The sequence below is a fragment of the Phyllobates terribilis genome, unplaced genomic scaffold, assembly GCF_046119375.1.
Source record: "Phyllobates terribilis strain yellow unplaced genomic scaffold, ASM4611937v1 Scaffold_7__3_contigs__length_470593459, whole genome shotgun sequence".
Lineage (NCBI taxonomy): Eukaryota > Metazoa > Chordata > Amphibia > Anura > Dendrobatidae > Phyllobates > Phyllobates terribilis.
Genome location: NW_027362767.1, coordinates 182,258,207 through 182,278,815, shown reverse-complemented (window position 1 = coordinate 182,278,815; position 20,609 = coordinate 182,258,207). Strand labels below are relative to the sequence as shown.

At 48.6% G+C, this 20,609-nt stretch overlaps 1 protein-coding gene across 1 annotated transcript; it reads left to right on the top strand.

The window, feature by feature from the left end:
• Positions 1–49: 49 nt before the first annotated feature.
• On the top strand, positions 50–19,903 carry CERS2 (ceramide synthase 2). Its single transcript, XM_073639570.1, has 11 exons — positions 50–200; positions 14,333–14,506; positions 15,162–15,279; positions 16,338–16,456; positions 16,703–16,760; positions 16,892–16,942; positions 17,023–17,115; positions 17,260–17,388; positions 17,676–17,782; positions 18,084–18,237; positions 18,930–19,903. The coding sequence occupies exons 2-11, from the start codon at positions 14,334–14,336 to the stop codon at positions 19,059–19,061; spliced, it is 1,134 nt and encodes a 377-aa protein (XP_073495671.1). The 5' UTR covers positions 50–200; position 14,333; the 3' UTR covers positions 19,062–19,903.
• Positions 19,904–20,609: the final 706 nt, after the last annotated feature.

The window sequence follows — 20,609 nt, the reverse complement described above, 5'->3', positions numbered from 1 at the left end:
AGGAGCGGGAGGAGGCCCGGGATGGAGGGGAGTGGACTCTCTGGAGGAAGAGGAGTCGCCGGCCCTTCCTCTCATAGGATTTGCAGCCAGGGGTGGGGTGAAAGGCGACGTCAGAAGCGGTGAGCTCCCGGGGAGAGCGGTGACTTGTGCTCCCTTCTGTCCCCAGACCTCGGACCCGGCACAGCGCTGCCCCCAGACAGGTGAGTGACGCTGCCGCCGGTCACTGAGCGCAGCGCGGTCCACACAGCACGGGCTGCTCCTGGGACTGACAGCACTCACACAGGTGGCCGCAACGCTACTGCAACCAATGAGATCGCAGCTTCTAGCGGGAGTAATGACAGCTGTTATCTGATTGGTTTATATGAGCACCTCTTTGCTCTGTGAACCAATCAAGGTACAGCTCTTATTTTTTATTTTTTTTGCTGCTTTATGAGCAGAGATTTGATTGGTTGTTATGGGCTCTTCTTCTTAGTCTCACAACAACCCAACAGATGACAGCTGTTATATTTTAACAGGACTATAAGCAGAGATCTGATTGGTTGTTATGGGAAACTTCTTAGTCTTTAAGTGCTGCAACCAATAAGAGTACAGCTTTGGTTTTTGCATGACTGTAAGCAGAGATCTGATTGGCTGTTATGGGAAACTGCTCCTCTCTTTCCTGTTCTGGTTTGTCTGCAGGAACGTTTGGTTTCTTAGTTAAGGAGTCTTCTGTGTAGCATTTTCACCTCACAATGGTTGACCTGGTTATTTAGGGAAGACCTTGGTTGTGCTTTGTAACGATTTTAAAGGGGTTGGACAATCCCTTTAAGGCAACTGAATGGGCTAGATTTGGACTCCACTTCTGAGAGCCTCAATGGGGACGATCTGCCGTGTATCCCATAGCATTCAATGAGCAGGCAGTGGTGGTCCTTGTGGTCAGACGGACCTTCTGATAGTCACTTATGGGCCATCACCTGTCAGTGGAAAGTTATAATGAACATTAGACTGGAGGATTGAACAGGGCAGGTCACCGCTGTGGGGGCTTCCTTCCAGAATGTTTGGCTGAGGGTGGGTTTCCTTGTGTTGTTAGAAGCTGCGGGGTCTCCGCTAGACGGGAAGCTGAACGGTGTAATGTTCTGGCTGGGGAGCGATATGGTTCTGATACGTTCTACTGAGGTCAGCGGCTCGGTGCCGCTCTACAGATCGGGGCACCAGCATTTATAAATGTCCCAGGTACGCGGGGTATGGAGCGGGCTCAGGAGCTGAACCTGCTCCGTACCCTGTGGGTGCCTCCTGTGTTATACAGCTGCCACCCGACGGGTCACCACGTCCGCTGGGGCTCCACCGAAGGCTCCTGCTACCGACATCTTGGTGCTCCTATGTCCGGGCTTCGTAGGCGATTGTTGTTTTTACTATAGAATTATTCTTTTTTTTGTTATCTAAGTGCCTCTTATGAACGTGACCCGTTATCAGTACATCGGTGCAGGTTTTGCTCACGTGCTCACTCATGATACCAGTTCTATGTATCTGGCTGTATCTTATAAAGGTTTGTTTTTGTTTTTTTTGCTTTTTGTGTGTTTTTTTTTTTTTTTTTTAAGTTTTTTTTATTTGCATCAATAAAGACCGTTGTTATGCAGCCACGTACATGAGCACTGCACAATTTGTATTCAAAGATGGTCCCTATATGTCGCAGTATTAAAGCATTGTGGTTTATGGTCCAAACAATCAGTTTAATAATATTTATTATTATTATCATGTTAAAAAAAAACCACATATTTAAAAAATAACAAGGTTTAAATAAACTTTTTTTTACCCAGTACAAAAAAAGGACATTTGATATCGCTGCAGCTGTAAAAATCCAATCTAAGAAAATATAAAATTACCCCGTACATTAAACATTTTAAAGGGCAAAACATAGAAATTGCTGTTTTTTTTGGGGTCATCGCACTTTCCAAAAATACAATGTATTAAGAAATCATATGTTACTATTTAAAAATGTCTGCTCAGCCCTGACATAGCTACAGTGAAAAATAACAGAAGGTTTGGGGGCCTGAAAAATGGCGACACTACCCCTTACCCCAAAACTTAGGCTATGTGCGCACGCTCAGGATTTGAAGCAGAAATTTCTGCAGCGTTTCTGCATCTCCTTGGCTGGAAAAACGCTGCGGAAAAAAACATGTTTTTGTACATCAATGCATGCTTTTTGGAGCTAAATAAAGTTATTTGAAAAGTAACGTGGGACATCGCTTTAACCCTTGGATTAATGTCAGAACTGGGGTGAGTATATTGGTTAATTTAAGAATGTGTCTGTGCCTGTTGTATTTCAAATTAAGGGTTTATTCTGTGTGTTTATTTAACTCTTTAATTAGCCTTGTCATCACCAAACAAAAGAGCTAGGTGTCAGCTAATCCCATGCGCCCAATCTCATTAGCATTCAGGACCGCAGCATGTCAAATTCTCTAGCGGAGTCGCTAGTCACCGCAACAGAAATTTGACCACTATAAAGTATTGAATGCGGTAAATACGCATGGTTCAGTGAACACATGTGGATTTACCTGCGTTCAATAGAATGCAACATTTTGGACGCAGGAAAAAATATGCATCCAAAGCGCTGCTACGTCCGGATCGTGGGCACAGAGCCTAAAAAATTAAAAATAAATGGCGTGGGCTCCCACGTAATTTTCATAACCAGCAGAGGAACAGCCGACCGCTGGGGCTAATATTAGTAGCCGGGGAAGGGGCCATTAGCCGAAAATGTTCCCTGGCTATTTATAACAGCTCACAGCTGTTTGTGTAGCCTTTACTGGCTAGAGTACAGTGGGACCCCAGAAAAAAGTTGACGTAGGGCCCCCCTATAAAATCTAACCAGAAAAGGCTAAACAGACAGTGGCGGGCTGACATTAATAACCAGGGAAGGGGCCATGGATACTAGCCCCCTCCGCGGCTAATAATATCACCCCTCAGCAGTCCCAGAAATGGCCTTGTATTGGCGGCTGACCTGAAGCCCAGGTTAGTAATGGAGGGTGTCTATATCAGCGTAGTAAAGTTTTCGCCACTTTTTCCATAAAAGACACGGGCAGAATAAAGTATTTTAATGAAATAAAATGACACACCGTTTTAAAAACATTTTTTATTTCACACACTGTCCCCGAATCCCTCGATTTCCTGTGAAAACAAAACAAAAAAAACATATCCCTCACTTGTCCGCCATCAGCCCCTGTGACCTCCTCATCAGTACTGGTGGGAACATTCTTGAGAATGTTCCCACGCAGCACCGGTGCCATAAAGTGAGGCCACGTGAGCTCTCAGCTGATCTTCAGCTGAGAGGTCACGTGAACCCTGGTCCTGGCAGCGCAGCGATGTACACTGCTGGGAGCGAGCGCGCTCCTGGCAGTGTACCGCCGGCCGCCGAGGAATCAGGACGCTGGGGGAAATTGCGAGGACACCGTGGGGTGCCGGACAGGTGAGCATAGTGTTTTTTTTTTTAATTTTTTACTTTACACCGCACGCAGTCCCAGCTCAGCTGAGGAGACTACTACTCCCCCCAGCTGATCCAGGTACCACTTATGCAGCGTTTTTGCAGTTTTTCCGCAGCCCATTGACTTTAATTGAACCGCAGCAAATCCGCAGGTATAATATTTATAAAGTCAATGGACTGCGGAAATGCTGCATAGAAAGGTCATGTTGCGTTTTAAATCCTGAGTGGAAATTTCCACATCATGGATTGCAATTACGATAGCTGGCAGAGTGATTACCAAGTGTTTTTGATGCGTTTCCGCGCAGAAAAACCGCTGCGAAAACGCATCAGAAACGCTACGTGTACACTTAACCTTAGTGTGAAGCCTTAACGTGTGTTTACACTGAAGGTTTTTTGCTGAGTTTTTGAGGCAAATACTCTAACTAGTCAATCGAAATTGATTAGTTTTTAAACTCATTGTGGTTTTCTGAGTGTTTCTTCGAAAACTTTGCAAAAAAAAACCCTCAGTGTGCAGGGTAAAATTAGCTGTGAAAATTTTCAGCTTAAGGCCACGGCCCCACTATCAGTATTTGGTCAGTATTCGATCAGTATTTTTTCTCAGGAGCCAAAACCAGGTGAGGAACAACCAGAGAAAAGGTATAATAGAAACAAGTCACCAATTCTGCATTTATCACCCACTCCTGAGAGAAAATACTGACCGAATACTGATAGGGGGGCCGTGGACTAAGTTGTCAGACAGCGAATGTGAAATCCTCAGCATCGGTCCGCTAGGGGAGATCTGATCCACAGCGCTTGGACTGTAATGAGCAGCCGATTATAAGTCTGGACAGACAATCTGCCACGTGTATGACTGTGTGCACATATCCTAATTGAAAAATATATATCCGTCTCTGGGTGACCGGTGACCAAAGACAATACATCCACTGCCGTCAACATGGCCGCCAACTTAGAACCGCCCTGGAGCCCCGTTGGGTGAAACCATGCGTGCGTTTCGATGTGCGCTCACTCTTATCACCTTGCCTGTTACATCCTTATTAATCCACATTCACATTTAAGGTCATGTTCACACTGTTTAAGTGGATTTTTGAGGCTGAAAATCAAGTTTTGGGGTTTTTTGTTTCCTGTTTCGGGTGCTTTTTTTTTTCCTCTGCTTTAATTTATGAAATCAAATTTCAATATTTTTATTTCCTTTTAAACAGAAGTCGACATGTTTCTCTTTACACTTGGAATCTTTTCCAAAGTCCACATTAAAAAGAGCCACCCATGGATACCCTATAACCTCATCATGGGGTGGAGGTGGGCTTTAATGGACATTGGAAAGAAGAGGGGGCGCCATAGATTGTCCGCAGTGATTGGAGCTGTCGCCAGTCGCTGCTGTTAGAGGCAGGTGCCGGCTGTGTAACGCAGCTGACGCTGTGACCTGTGCTGGCTCAGCTGCTGAGCCCCCTCCATACACCAGCACCCAACAAAGGAGATACCAATATGTCACATGTCCGGAAAGGCTTAAAGGCGTTGTAAAGTATCTGGAAAAAATAAACATGGCTGCTTTGAAGCAGAAAGAGTGCCACATCTGCCTACAGGTTGTGTCTGGTATTGCAACTTAACCTTATTTAGTTCAGTGGAGAAGAGTTGCAGTACCAGACACAACCTGGGAACAGATGTGGTGCTGTTCCTCAAAGAAAGCAGCCCTGGTTTTACGCTGTTAGAGACGACTACCCTCCCTCCCCACTACTTTATATTGGCAATTGAAGGGATGACCTTGAGGCACATAGTTATTAATTTACCACGGGCACATTATTCTAATGCACGGACAGGCTGGAATGTGGTTTCTGCTTCTCCTCTTCCCATTTCCATCACCGTATATATTACAGATAATGTATAATGTGTGTAATGTTCTGTGCATAGTGTGTATGTAGTGTATAATGTGTGGGGTGTGTGTGTAATGTTATGCATGTGCTGTGTATATAGTGTGTTTACCGTAATGTTGTATGTAGTGTGTGCGCGCTGTGTGTATAGCGTATGTAATGTAGGATATCCAGGCCGCTCTCTCTGTACCTGATGTCTTGTGACCGCCCGCTGCCCCATGTTGCCTCAATACGTGGCCCGATCTCGTGGGCATGTGGCCCCAAGAGATGCGCACTGGGTTCCCTTTGGGATCAGTCACCAGGGGGTTAATGCTGCGGTGCTGGGGAGGGCGCTGTAGTTATGGAGGACAGTAAACATTTGCATTGTTGGGCTTGATGGTGCCGGTTAGGTAAATAGGCATTGGGGGCTGTCGGAGAGCGCTGCCCCCGGATTTCCATACCGCCCTGTAGTAATAGGCAAATCGGAGCCGCACTGTATCTTTTCTGAGGCCGCGCTGTATACAGTATACACCGAGCTGGAAATTTCCACCGGCCCCAGGCGGGAGTGATGGTAAACACCACTACTGCTATAATCCCAAGCTCTGCTTAAAGGGGAACTCCACCTAGTTTCCCATCATGATTATTACATTGACGTCGGCGGGACCTGTTGTCTGTGTACGGGGCTCCGAATCTGTCAGGGAAAGAAGGACTGAGCATGTGGTTTCAGCATGTCCGACCCTTTTCTTCTTCCTGGGGAGAGTCGTCCATGTCGCACCCATTTGGCTGGTGCCTTTCCCTTGTGGTTTGCCTAAAATATCTTTATTTTATAAGGCAGCTATCGCCAGAAGATGGCACTGAAGAGCCAGCTTTTAAAGCTAATTTGCATATCTTCTTCCCAGGGATCACTGCAGTTGGCGAGGCAGTGACTGTAAGCATGGCGGCACATACTGCGGCTAGTCGGTGACTACTTTGGAGAAAGATGACTGCCAAATTTCCCTTTTGTCATCCCACAAAAAGATCACCGTAGTCTGCCCTGCCCCAGCCTGGAATGGCTGATAACAGAGAGCGATAGCATTTGCTCTGCTACAAAAACAGTCTGTCGGGACGGATTGCATGGAGAAAATGGCGTGAATAATGCAACTCCTAGAAGAGCGCTCGGTGCACCCGCAGGTCACCCGGCTGGACAGTCATGTCAGCCTGTCACCCGAGTACATGTGCTCCTGATGACTCAGTCTTGCTCGATGACACGCTGCGATTGCACAATGCACTCACGTCTGGGCTACAGAGGCGCTCCCCAAATGTCAGTGTGGATTCTGCCCTTTATTATCAATATTGTGATTGGGGTATAGAATTCGTACTAATATGGGATGGGGGGTATAGAATACGTACAAATATGGGATGGGGGGGTATAGAATACGTACAAATATGGGATGGGGGGGTATAGAATACGTACAAATATGGGATGGGGGGGTATAGAATACGTACAAATATGGGATGGGGGGTATAGAATACGTACAAATATGGGATGGGGGGTATAGAATACGTACAAATACGGGATGGGGGGTATAGAATACGTACAAATACGGGATGGGGGGTATAGAATACGTACAAATACGGGATGGGGGGGGCATAGCATACGTACAAATACGGGATGGGGGGGGCATAGCATACGTACAAATACGGGATGGGGGGGGCATAGCATACGTACAAATACGGGATGGGGGGGCATAGCATACGTACAAATACGGGATGGGGGGGGCATAGCATACGTACAAATACGGGATGGGGGGGCATAGCATACGTACAAATACGGGATGGGGGGGGCATAGCATACGTACAAATACGGGATGGGGGGGGCATAGCATACGTACAAATACGGGATGGGGGGGGCATAGCATACGTACAAATACGGGATGGGGGGGGCATAGCATACGTACAAATACGGGATGGGGGGGGCATAGCATACGTACAAATACGGGATGGGGGGGGCATAGCATACGTACAAATACGGGATGGGGGGGGCATAGCATACGTACAAATACGGGATGGGGGGGGCATAGCATACGTACAAATACGGGATGGGGGGGGCATAGCATACGTACAAATACGGGATGGGGGGGCATAGCATACGTACAAATACGGGATGGGGGGGGCATAGCATACGTACAAATACGGGATGGGGGGGGCATAGCATACGTACAAATACGGGATGGGGGGGCATAGCATACGTACAAATACGGGATGGGGGGGCATAGCATACGTACAAATACGGGATGGGGGGGGCATAGCATACGTACAAATACGGGATGGGGGGGGCATAGCATACGTACAAATACGGGATGGGGGGGCATAGCATACGTACAAATACGGGATGGGGGGGGCATAGCATACGTACAAATACGGGATGGGGGGGGCATAGCATACGTACAAATAAGGGATGGGGGGGGCATAGCATACGTACAAATAAGGGATGGGGGGGGCATAGCATACGTACAAATAAGGGATGGGGGGGCATAGCATACGTACAAATACGGGATGGGGGGGCATAGCATACGTACAAATACGGGATGGGGGGGCATAGCATACGTACAAATACGGGATGGGGGGGCATAGCATACGTACAAATACGGGATGGGGGGGGTATAGCATACGTACAAATACGGGATGGGGGGGTATAGCATACGTACAAATACGGGATGGGGGGTATAGCATACGTACAAATACGGGATGGAGGGGGTATAGCATACGTACAAATACGGGATGGGGGGGGTATAGCATACGTACAAATACGGGATGGAGGGGGTATAGCATACGTACAAATACGGGATGGGGGGGGTATAGCATACGTACAAATACGGGATGGGGGTCTTGGACCCCATGCAACCGTCATTGCCTGTATTGGTTAATATACTTAGACGTTGGTGGTCTCCCAGGGTGGGGAACCATGATCTGGGACTTATGAAGGGAATTACTTGCACCATAAATTTTTAGGGGCTTCGTAGCAAAAGGGGTGAATACATAAGCACATACCAATTTATAGCTATTTGATCCCATAAATGTAATTTATTCCTATATTTTTCTCACTTCACCAATTTAGACTATTTAGTGCTGATGTATCACACACAATCGGATTACAATAATATTTACACACAGGTTATAATGTAACAAAATAGGTAAAAAGCCAAAAGGGAGTGAATACTTTCACAAGCCAGTGTATATGGTATGGGGTAGTTCGGTTGATCTTCCACTGTAACTCTAAAGATATGATCACTTTATTTTATTTTTTTTGCTTTAGTTTTTTCCTCCCCGTCTTCCAAGAGCCATAACTTTTTTTTCCTTTTCCTCCTTTTATATCTAAATGGTCCGGCATTATGTTTTTCTTTTACAAGAAACCCGGGTCGGTCGGTTGTATTTTACTTTTTTATTTAGTTTTGACAGTTGCTTATTATGCCACAATATCAAATATGTTCATGTTCATTTCTTGGATCTTTCTACTCACGGAGTGGTAACTTTTTATGGTTATTTCTTTACTTTTATGTTTTTGTTTTTTTTTTCTAAACTTTTAAAGTAACTTTAGGTGACCTGATCCTGCAATCACTTGTTACACACAGTAGAATTTCAGGCTTTCCCGGCCTCCTGTCACCCAGCGCTGGTCACTGTGGCCTCTGGGCTATTGTGCCGTCAGGTATCTTTAACCATTTGTGTTTTTCAGCACTGATAGACCGTGCCCCTTTCGCCCCGGCATCTCCATATTGTGCAGTTCTCCCCTGACAGCCGCCCACAGCACAGCGCGCGCTAATTAATCCGCTGCACCTGGCCCAACGCACAGAAACATTGTGTCTTCTCTGCAATTAGGGAAATCCATAGGGACGTGGCATCTGCAGGCGAATCCTCCCCGTCATTAATTAATTAACATTTCCATGGTGTTACTTGCACGCCGACTTACTGAGATCGTATTTGACTGAATTCAGTGGTGCCAAGCTGTAATTCCAGATGCAGCCTGTGGACAAAGGTGGCGCTGGTTTTGGAAGAAGATGGCCATGTGTTTGTAATCCCGGATAACCCATTTCTGCCACTTGATGTAATATTAGATCACGGTGATCGCGCTGTGATGCTTATTGGGAACAGAGACGTCTCTGATCACGGCTGCTCCGTCCCTGAAGTCAGTAGTGCTGTAACGGTTAGGCAGGGGCTCTGAATGGACCGGTCCATAGAGTAAAGTGTGTGTGTGTGTGTGTGTGTGTGTGTGTTACACGGTGACCACGGCCACAGCTGAGAACTTGTCGTTTTTATCTACTTTCTCACCACCCAGAAAAAAAATAAGACCAAAGTCCATTGGCAGCTGCCCAGGGCCACTGCTGGCGCCGTCAGATCAGGCGGCACTGTAGGACAGAGCTGTAGTCAGTGGGGTGGGGGGTAAAGGTATCACATGGGGCAGCACTGCGCTAGAGCGGGGGTGCCAGAGTCTCTGACAAGGGCATCATACGTCCGTTCAAAAACTTGCTCTTATAGTTTTGACACAAAATTATGAATTCATAGATTCTAACAACATCTTTAAAGAAGCCTAAAGAGTCACTCTGAGCAAAACTGCAGCTGCCTAATGCAGGTCCTGGGGGCAGAGCCTGACACTTGGCTTCTGCTTGGCAGTTACAGTAGTGGTTCGCTTGCTGCCCAGTGCAGATCTTGGGGGCAGAGCCTGACACTTGGCTTCTGCTTGGCAGTTACAGTAGTGGTTCGCTTGCTGCCTAGTGCAGGTCTTGGGGGCAGAGCCTGACACTTGGCTTCTGCTTGGCAGTTACAGTAGTGGTTCGCTTGCTGCCCAGTGCAGATCTTGGGGGCGGAGCCTGACACTTGGCTTCTGCTTGGCAATTACAGTAGTGGTTCGCTTGCTGCCCAGTGCAGATCTTGGGGGCGGAGCCTGACACTTGGCTTCTGCTTGGCAGTTACAGCAGTGGTTCGCTTGCTGGCTAGTGCAGGTCCTGGGGGCAGAGCCTGACACTTGGCTTCTGCTTGGCAGTTACAGCAGTGGTTCGCTTGCTGCCCAGTGCAGATCTTGGGGGCGGAGCCTGAAACTTGGCTTCTGCTTGGCAGTTACAGTAGTGGTTCGCTTGCTGCCCAGTGCAGATCTTGGGGGCGGAGCCTGACACTTGGCTTCTGCTTGGCAATTACAGTAGTGGTTTGCTTGCTGCCCAGTGCAGATCTTGGGGGCGGAGCCTGACACTTGGCTTCTGCTTGGTTACAGTAGTGGTTTGCTTGCTGGCTAGTGCAGGTCCTGGGGGCGGAGTCTGACACTTGGCTTCTGCTTGGTTACAGTAGTGGTTTGCTTGCTGGCTAGTGCAGGTCCTGGGGGCGGAGCCTGACACTTGGCTTCTGTTTGGTTACAGTAGTGGTTTGCTTGCTGCCTAGTGCAGGTCCTGGGGGCAGAGCCTGACACTTGGCTTCTGCTTGGTTACAGTAGTGGTTTGCTTGCTGCCTAGTGCAGGTCCTGGGGGCGGAGCCTGACACTTGGCTTCTGCTTGGTTACAGTAGTGGTTTGCTTGCTGGCTAGTGCAGGTCCTGGGGGCGGAGCCTGACACTTGGCTTCTGCTTGGTTACAGTAGTGGTTTGCTTGCTGGCTAGTGCAGGTCCTGGGGGCGGAGCCTGACACTTGGCTTCTGCTTGGTTACAGTAGTGGTTTGCTTGCTGGCTAGTGCAGGTCCTGGGGGCGGAGCCTGACACTTGGCTTCTGCTTGGTTACAGTAGTGGTTTGCTTGCTGGCTAGTGCAGGTCCTGGGGGCGGAGCCTGACACTTGGCTTCTGCTTGGTTACAGTAGTGGTTTGCTTGCTGGCTAGTGCAGGTCCTGGGGGCGGAGCCTGACACTTGGCTTCTGCTTGGTTACGAGTGGTTTGCTTGCTGGCTAGTGCAGGTCCTGGGGGCAGAGCCTGACACTTGGCTTCTGCTTGGTTACAGTAGTGGTTCGCTTGCTGGCTAGTGCAGGTCCTGGGGGCAGAGCCTGATACTTGGCTTCTGCTTGGTTACAGTAGTGGTTTGCTTGCTGGCTAGTGCAGGTCCTGGGGGCAGAGCCTGACACTTGGCTTCTGCTTGGTTACAGTAGTGGTTTGCTTGCTGGCTAGTGCAGGTCCTGGGGGCAGAGCCTGACACTTGGCTTCTGCTTGGTTACAGTAGTGGTTTGCTTGCTGGCTAGTGCAGGTCCTGGGGGCGGAGCCTGACACTTGGCTTCTGCTTGGTTACAGTAGTGGTTTGCTTGCTGGCTAGTGCAGGTCCTGGGGGCGGAGCCTGACACTTGGCTTCTGCTTGGTTACAGTAGTGGTTTGCTTGCTGGCTAGTGCAGGTCCTGGGGGCGGAGCCTGACACTTGGCTTCTGCTTGGTTACAGTAGTGGTTTGCTTGCTGGCTAGTGCAGGTCCTGGGGGCGGAGCCTGACACTTGGCTTCTGCTTGGTTACAGTAGTGGTTTGCTTGCTGGCTAGTGCAGGTCCTGGGGGCGGAGCCTGACACTTGGCTTCTGCTTGGTTACAGTAGTGGTTTGCTTGCTGGCTAGTGCAGGTCCTGGGGGCGGAGCCTGACACTTGGCTTCTGCTTGGTTACAGTAGTGGTTTGCTTGCTGGCTAGTGCAGGTCCTGGGGGCGGAGCCTGACACTTGGCTTCTGCTTGGTTACAGTAGTGGTTTGCTTGCTGGCTAGTGCAGGTCCTGGGGGCAGAGCCTGACACTTGGCTTCTGCTTGGTTACAGTAGTGGTTTGCTTGCTGGCTAGTGCAGGTCCTGGGGGCAGAGCCTGACATTTGCCTTCAGCTTGACTGTTACAGTAGCAGTTTGTTTCTTTTTAAAATTCAAAACCCATTTTATATTTGTAGTTTCTATTTTTTGCCCGTTCCTCTGTCGACTGAAGTGCGGTCTTTACACCCATTGGCCCAGACTTACTAAGGTGCCTGACTGGTCCTTTACCTACCGGTGTGTTCTGCCCTTTGCTGGTCCTTGTGGATCTGTCCCGCCGTCCTCCATGCTATGTAACTATCTCCACCGGCCCCCTTTAAATGTGTCTACATTTGTGTTTTCATGTAAACCCAACTGGCTTGATGGTGGAGATAAGTGAAACGCCTCCCCTTCTTAAAGGGGTTGATAAACTACTGCCATTAAAGGATTTACTACTTAACCCCTTCATCTGTGTCCGCTGAGGCCCCTCTTCCTAGCTTGCAGCACAGGCTACTACTAACGAGGGGTAAACCTCACTGCCCGGGGCAGCCACCGAAATAAACGGTCACCGCAGCAGAGACAGCCTGAAGGCAAATACAACTGCTTGCTGAGAGTTGGTGGCATTTCGGCAGTCAGTTGAGCCGCGTTCTGAAAGGAGTGGTCCCTGATGGAGCCGGTGGTTTGCCCACCTTGAGCATCCAGTTTCCTGTATCTTGCGCAGTGTTACGTCTCATTATGGGGGGAGCGCAGAGCCATTGTCACAAGGTGACAGTTGTACAGCAGATAAAAGCAACGCTCCCACACAGCAAAAAGCCTCCCAACATGTTTGCTAATGATCAAAGAACAAATATAAGGTTACACAGCGGAGTCGCATGAAGCGGCGGAGCTGTTGCATTTAGCAGCCCCAGGCCGTCTCCACTCAAAAACTTACTCTCTTAAAGGGGAGCTCCATCTTCTCAAATTGTGCCCTTATGGTCTCTGTTACAAGGGGTCAGACCAATATGGGCTCACTAGCGGCATGGCTTCTTCCTTTCCTGCTCCAGTATTTAATGGTTCCTATCCATTTTATTGACTGTTAGACCTTGCTTGCTCTAAGTGACCACCAGCCTGTGGTCATGTGACATGTGTAATTTACATTAAAGGGGCAGCGATGTTAATATAGTAAAAGTGATACATAAAAAAAATATAGATGGATATAGTTGGGGAGATGAGGGGAAGTGGAAATAGACTTTTTTTTCCTCCAATACAGACTTAGAAAACTGCATGGAAGTAGCTGCCGAAGACTGATCAGCTGGATAGTGTGCTATATCTCCACAAGGACGGGACAACCCACCTCTGGCTGATGGAGGAAAAAAAGCATGCTCCTAATATACTAACGGTGCCACCCTTGTACACAGGCTATGTATGGTATTGCATTCAAAAACTCGTGGCTGGGCTGCAGTACTCGACCCATCCTATGGACATGAGTGGCGCTGTTGAGAAAGCAGTCATTTGATCAACCAACCCCAAGGGGAAAACTCCAAACTCCTCCTTTTTTTCCTCTTTAGCAATCAGAGGTGCAAAGTATTTAATATCTCGAACGGCTGAAAACTTTAATAAGCAGCAAATTGCAAAATTGCTTGTTTTTACAAGTACTTTTCAGAAACACCCATTTATGAAGATGGGAATGAGCCCTTTAAAGCCTTAAGCTGTGTGCCATAGTGGCTCCCTAGAATGCAGATTGGCCTGAGCCGACCTCCTGATGAAGCTGCTGATCCTCATGTTTAGATGAAGCTTTGCATAGATTTACAAATGGAAACAGATCTCAGGCAAATAATTTCCCCCTTCGGCACATGGAACCTGCAAGACTTGGAAGTGAGACTGGGCGGACTCGTCGGGGCACTGCTGCGTGTGCGGACATCTCCGGGGTGGCTTCCAGCCGCCGCTCTCCCAGGGCGTCAACCATTATACAGAAACAAGCTGCTCTGCCTCTGCTACTTGGTTTTAATTAAATCTTAAAGGGATTGTCCATTATTTACTACTAGACCCCCCCCCCCCGCAATATCTCATCTCTTCTGGCACAATCAGTAAATGACCTCTGCAGCTAATCGGTGGCCGATGATTAGCTGCAGTGATTGTGTGATGTCCTCTGCAAGGAGACTAGCTGTCAGTGCATGGAGACCTCTAGTTTTCTGTTGTAATACCCTATACAGCTGAGGATTTGCTACACTTGAATCTTTCTCTGTGTATTCTGAGCTGAAGCTCGCCGGTTCCGGTCTTGTAATACCTCTGCTATCTGTGCCGTGTACCGGCCTCATCAGAAGTGAACGTTTTCTAGCAACCTCTCTCTTCCCCCGCAGGATGTTGCAAACTGCTTACGACTACTTCTGGTGGCACCGGCTCTGGCTTCCGAAGAACCTGACGTGGACAGACCTCGAAGATCAGGATGGCCGGGTATACGCCAAAGCTTCCGACTTGTACATCTCCATCCCTCTCGCTTTCCTCTTCCTTATAGTACGGTACTTCTTTGAGATGTAAGTATATTCGTGTTTCCCGTGATGAAACTTGGGGAGATTGAGATTCGACCATGTCGATCAGATCGTTGGCTCTTGGGGACATCTAGTGGTCAAGTGTGGTATGGCAGCTATTATTATTTAATTTTATTTTTGTACACTCAATGCCAGTTGTTTTCGGGGGGTTTTCGGCCTCTTATTTCATGTATAGCATTAGACTTTATCATTTTAATCTTAGGTCATCCAGACATATAAAGATATCGACAATTCAAAATGATTTCTAGAACCCTTCTCTCCGTCCGCTCTCCTGACATGTCTCTTTTAGTAAATACTTATATTCTCCATAATACAATTGTGGCTCATCTTTTTTATTATTACGCTGTGTCCTGCTATTCCTGTTTCTGGAAATGTGTGAATAAATTAACAACTGGGCGTGCCTGCATGCATCCAGTACTAAAAGTATAAAACTTCTTTGAATTGTTTTTATTTTTGCCCCCGTTCAGACCTGGATGTGATCGTATTCCTTGATTTTAGTTTTATTAATTTAAATTATATAATCAACTGTTGGCCTCATACTTTGCACTGCAGGTCTGCTCCTTCACATGTATGTACGCCGGAGCGGAGTATATCCCTGACCTGTGTCTTGTATATGAATTTCCTGTGATATGTCTTGCAGTTATGTGGCTTCCCCATTCGCCAAGGTACTGGGCGTGAAGGACAAGGTGAAGCTGCGGGCGGCACATAATCCGGTCCTGGAGTCCTTCTATAAAAGCTGCTCAAAACATCCCAAGCAGGTGTGATGTCACTTTGGGAAGTGGGGCCGGAAGGGGGGGGGGGGATGATGTCACCATTGGGTGGGATTCGGGTCTGGTATGTCTGATGTCACCGTAGGCAATGAGATTAAAGGTCGGCTGGAAAACCTCTATGCATAAAGGGTTCTAGATTTGGTTGGGATGCCCCTATGGGCCGGGGCTTTGGCTGGGGGGGGCGCGCCCCTCCTACGGGCCGGGGCTTTGGCTGGGGGGGGCGCGCCCTTCCTGCGGGCCGGGGCTTTGGCTGGGGGGGGGGGGGCGCGCCGGGGCTTTGGCTGGAGGGCTCGCCACGCCCCTCCTTACAGGTCGGGGCTTTGGCTGGGGGTGCGCGCCGGGGCTTTGGCTGGGGGTGCGCGCCCTTCCTGCGGGCTGGGGCTTTGGCTGGGGGGGCGCGCCCTTCCTGCAGGCCGGGGCTTTGGCTGGAGGGCTCGCCACGCCCCTCCTTACAGGCCGGGGCTTTGGCTGGGGGTGCGCACCCTTCCTGCGGGCCGGGGCTTTGGCTGGGGGGGTGCGCCCTTCCTGCGGGCCGGGGCTTTGGCTGGGGGGGGGGCGCGCCCTTCCTGCGGGCCGGGGCTTTGGCTGGGGGGGGCGCGCCCTTCCTGCGGGCCGGGGCTTTGGCTGGGGGGGCGCGCCCTTCCTGCGGGCCGGGGCTTTGGCTGGGGGGGGGGCGCGCCCTTCCTGCGGGCCGGGGCTTTGGCTGGGGGGGGCGCGCCCTTCCTGCGGGCCGGGGCTTTGGCTGGGGGGGCGCGCCCTTCCTGCGGGCCGGGGCTTTGGCTGGAGGGCTCGCCACGCCCCTCCTTACAGGCCGGGGCTTTGGCTGGGGGTGCGCGCCCTTCCTGCGGGCCGGGGCTTTGGCTGGGGGTGCGCGCCCTTCCTGCGGGCCGGGGCTTTGGCTGGGGGTGCGCGCCCTTCCTGCGGGCCGGGGCTTTGGCTGGGGGGCTCCCCACGCCCCTCCTTACGGGCCGGGGCTTTGGTGCTCAGACAGTTCCAGCATGTCATTGTGTGGTATGATATTATCATTATTGCACGATTCCTGACAGGGAGAGCTGGAAAACTTGTCGAGGGCAAGTAAAATTACTGTACGCCAGGTGGAGAGATGGTTCCGCCGGAGAAGAAACCAGGACCGGCCGAGTCTACAGAAAAAGTTTCGGGAAGCCAGGTACATGCTGATCATGTCTATAGCGCCACCTATCATATCAGATGGAGTAACTGCAGCACAAGATTCCACTGGTCATAATGGAAGACGGACCAAGAAATGTAAAAGTAGTGCGGCGATCTTCCAAATCATGGCAGTTCCCATAGCATGGCTAAAAGTGGGGTGGATCTTTTAAAGACTTGCATTTTTTAGGGGGGAATTTGTGTTCTTACTCCTGGCCAATCAGAGGTCTGCCTCTTATTTTCACAGTTGGAGATTCACCTATTATCTTCTTGCTTTCATTGCTGGCATTGCCGTCCTGGCAGACGTGAGTACTCCTCTGCTGTGTGATGTTATTGTGTTGACGCTCATAGTAGTTATCGTAAAGGGCGACCTTGTGTGTAACGTATATGGATGTATGATGTGTATAGATTATTTATTTTTGTTACCTTTGTGCAGAAACCCTGGTTTCAGGATCTGCGAGAGGTGTGGAGAGATTTCCCTAAGCAGGTACTTCCCATATTGCCAGGAATGTGTACTGAGCCCCCTCGCCTCTGTGGGTCCTGCTCACCATCTCTCTCCTCCTGCAGACTATGCTCCCATCCCAGTACTGGTATTACATGATCTCGCTGGGATTTTACTGGTCTCTACTCTTCAGAGTGGCGTTTGACGTCAAGCGGAAGGTTAGTGTTGATCTTCAGCTACTCCTCGCTCTTCTGTCATCAGGGGGCTAAAGTCAGAATTATGAATGGAGTGTAAGACGTATACTGCAGATTGCAATGTTAATTCTTTTTAGATAAGATTTTTTTGTTTTTTGTCTCATCCAGGACTTTCAGGAGCAGATCATCCACCACGTGGCCACAATTGTGCTAATCAGCTTCTCGTGGTGCGCTAACTACATCCGCGTGGGTACTTTGGTATTGGTCATTCATGACGCCTCTGATTTTTTCCTAGAGGTAAGCTCTTGTAATATATGTATCTGTTCTGAAGGCTCAGTTGGTACCATAAACACTTGGTGTGCCTGGCCTTCAACTGGAAAGGACAGTTGGGGCGGAGCTTTGTGCAGAGGCTGATTGGCTGAGAGAAGCTCCACCCTCCTTTTCAGGTGAATGTCAGGCACAGTGGATAATCTACTCATTGACTTGCTCCATAAAGCAGTGGAGGTATTCACAGCCATGGTTTTGGAGTAGCACCAATGAAGGGGATGTGACAGTGTTTGTTTGTGTTTTTTCTCTCATTACAGTCTGCAAAGATGTTTAACTACGCCGGCTGGAAGGAGACCTGTAACAACCTGTTTGTGGTGTTCGCTTTTGTCTTCATCGTCACAAGGATCATCATCTTTCCGTTCTGGTGAGTGGCTGAAGTCATCAAAACGGTCAATATCCCACCATTTCTTCTTTACCGCCAGAGGCCTTTCAATCAGAAACCTCCTAACGCTGATACTGGCTTGTTGGCTGCCGGCGCCCTAGCGCCTGGCTCGTTGGCTGCCGGCGCCCTAGCGCCTGGCTCGTTGGCTGCCGGCGCCCTAGCGCCTGGCTCGTTGGCTGCCGGCGCCCTAGCGCCTGGCTCGTTGGCTGCCGGCCCAGACGCCCTAGAGCCTGTTTTCACTTCTCCAGATGTTGTCAGACTTTTCTTCTCTCATCTTTTGCAGGATCCTCCATTGCACCTGGGTTTACCCCGTAGAGATTTACCCAGCCTTCTTTGGTTATTACTTTTTCAATGCCATGCTGTGGGTACTACAATGTCTGCACATATTCTGGGCTTACCTTATCCTTGGCATGGCCCACAAGTTTCTTACGGGCAAGGTAAGGCACACGTTTATGTATGTTTTTGGGGAAGAATTGACAGATAACTGTGAATCTGTCGTCAGGTTTCTCACAGTGTTAAACAGATCTTAGACTTGATGAGGCTGGTGTAATCACTTTCATAATCCATTTGAATACAGTGTAATGCTAAAGGATTATTCCCATTTTTATAAATGATTTAGAAGGTACTGTTAAATACAAGCAATTTTCTGCCATTTTTGAGATCAATTATTTACAGCTCGTTTCCTTGGAGACCGACCATCGCTGCTAAGACAGTAAAACATGCGCAGTGCTTACAAACCCTTTACCACTAGGCAAGCTAGAAAGCCACATTGGTTGGTCTCCTCGCCAACAAGATATAAACGCAAGAAAAGTGTTAATATATCAAGAACTACTCCAAATTTTAATAAGCAGTAAATTGCAAATGTACTTGTTTTTGGACAGTGCTTGTAAAAACACTCATTTTTGATGATTGGAATAACCCTTTTAAATGGGCAGCCTTTATATGTATCCTAGCAGGACCTCCTAATGCTACTACAGCACCATTCTGGTCAGCTTTTGCAACTCTGTGCCGTTTCGCAGGCTTGTAAGGACGAGGGCCCATGTGCCCGAGTACCCGGCCCACGCTCGAGCCTGACCTTTCTCAGGGTTGTTCTCTTGTCTGAGAGTAACTTTCACTTGTTTTCTAATAGCTGGAGCAAGATGAGAGAAGTGACAAAGACGAAACTGACATTCCAGATGAAGACGATGAAGAACCCGCCAAGAACGGGGTGGTATCCAATGGTCATTCTTTGCAAAACAACAACCACCACAAGGCGGAATGAGGGCCCAATACCGACTCCCCTCCCTCTCACACTACTGATACCTACCTTGCCAACATCTCGGAGACCTTCCTTACTAACCATGGAAGGTGATGAGTGGAGTGTCTCCACTGGACATTTTTATATTTTTTTTTTTTTTTTTTTACATTAATCTAGAAATCTGTCTTCTCCCCATTATGGTGTATAAAGCCTGTTTCGCCTTTGCCTGCTGCTGCTTGGATCGGAGGGACCGGTTCCTTCCCGATGTACACTCCAGAGATGACTTTCTTCTTTCTTTTTGGTCTGGAGAATGAGTTGATGACCTGGATGATCGCAGCGATGGCATTATTCGTTTGCCTTGCCCTTCGTCTTGAGTTTTGATGCCCGGCTCCCTGGGTTGAACCACTGTCTTGCCCGACCGATGAGGACGGTTTGTTTCTTAGCTCAGTACCATGATTCGCCATGTTGACAATCAATGTGAATACTGCACCTTCTCCATGTTGGATGATCGCTGACCGCTATCTGGAATTAGTCGTCGTCTTATTGCGGTAGCGGATGTATTTATTACCGTAGCTCTGATTTCTCCTTCTTGGAGCCAGATGTTGCCTTATTTTCTACAGAGACCATTGGATTTTTCTCTCCAGTCAATTTTAAACTTTGAGGGTATATCCTGATGCCATTATCTTTTACCTGCTCCCTGGCCGGCCTTCGGACCGCCGCCATCTTCCTAGTGGACTAATAAATTGCAATGTGATAAATGAGATCCGTGATCTTTGGAATAATGGCTGGGCTGTGATTACATGACCTAAGCAGTAGGTCATTTTCTAGTAACACATTCTCCTTTAAATCAGGTTTTGTCTTTTAAATTCTTCTCTCTCATGATTTTTATTAAACCAAACAAGTCATCTTGCTCTCTTCACACTGGTCCCTGGGGCCATTTACTATCTTTTCAGCAGTCTCATTATCATCAGAGTCAGGTTTAGAATGACATTTTGCACACACTGATTACATGCATCAATACTAAATACTGGCACAGACTTATTGCTGCTAATGTGTGTGTGAAATAGTCTTGTATAACCTGTTTGCCAATATGGAAACTTTCAAGATTTCTAAAAGGTAAAAACCAAAAAAAATCTATATACATTGAACATACAATGTGATTGTCTGATGCCATATTCCCTTTGTAAAGTGTGTTCCTGGCTCCAGCTCTAGGATAACTGCTCCAGAGAATGAAGGGCTATAACATCGGTGGTGGGAAATCAATTTCTCTGGATTTACTGCCAATACTTTTGACAGTCCCCTCACAATGGTGGGGACTTGTTCACCTCCATCCAACATGGTGGCTGTGAAGCTTTATTGTGATCACTGTGGGTCCGCTATCCTAGAGATTGGGAATAAGCCCCTACAAGGAATTGTTCTGTGGGGGTCACTGAGGACACAAGAACCACATGGCTGTAGGCGGCCGTGTCCGACAATGAGGCCTACAAGAGAATTTATGGGGAGTACCTAAAGTCCTTTTCTGTCGCTCCTCTGGGGACACAGGACACTGGGGCTGTATGCTGTTATGTCCAG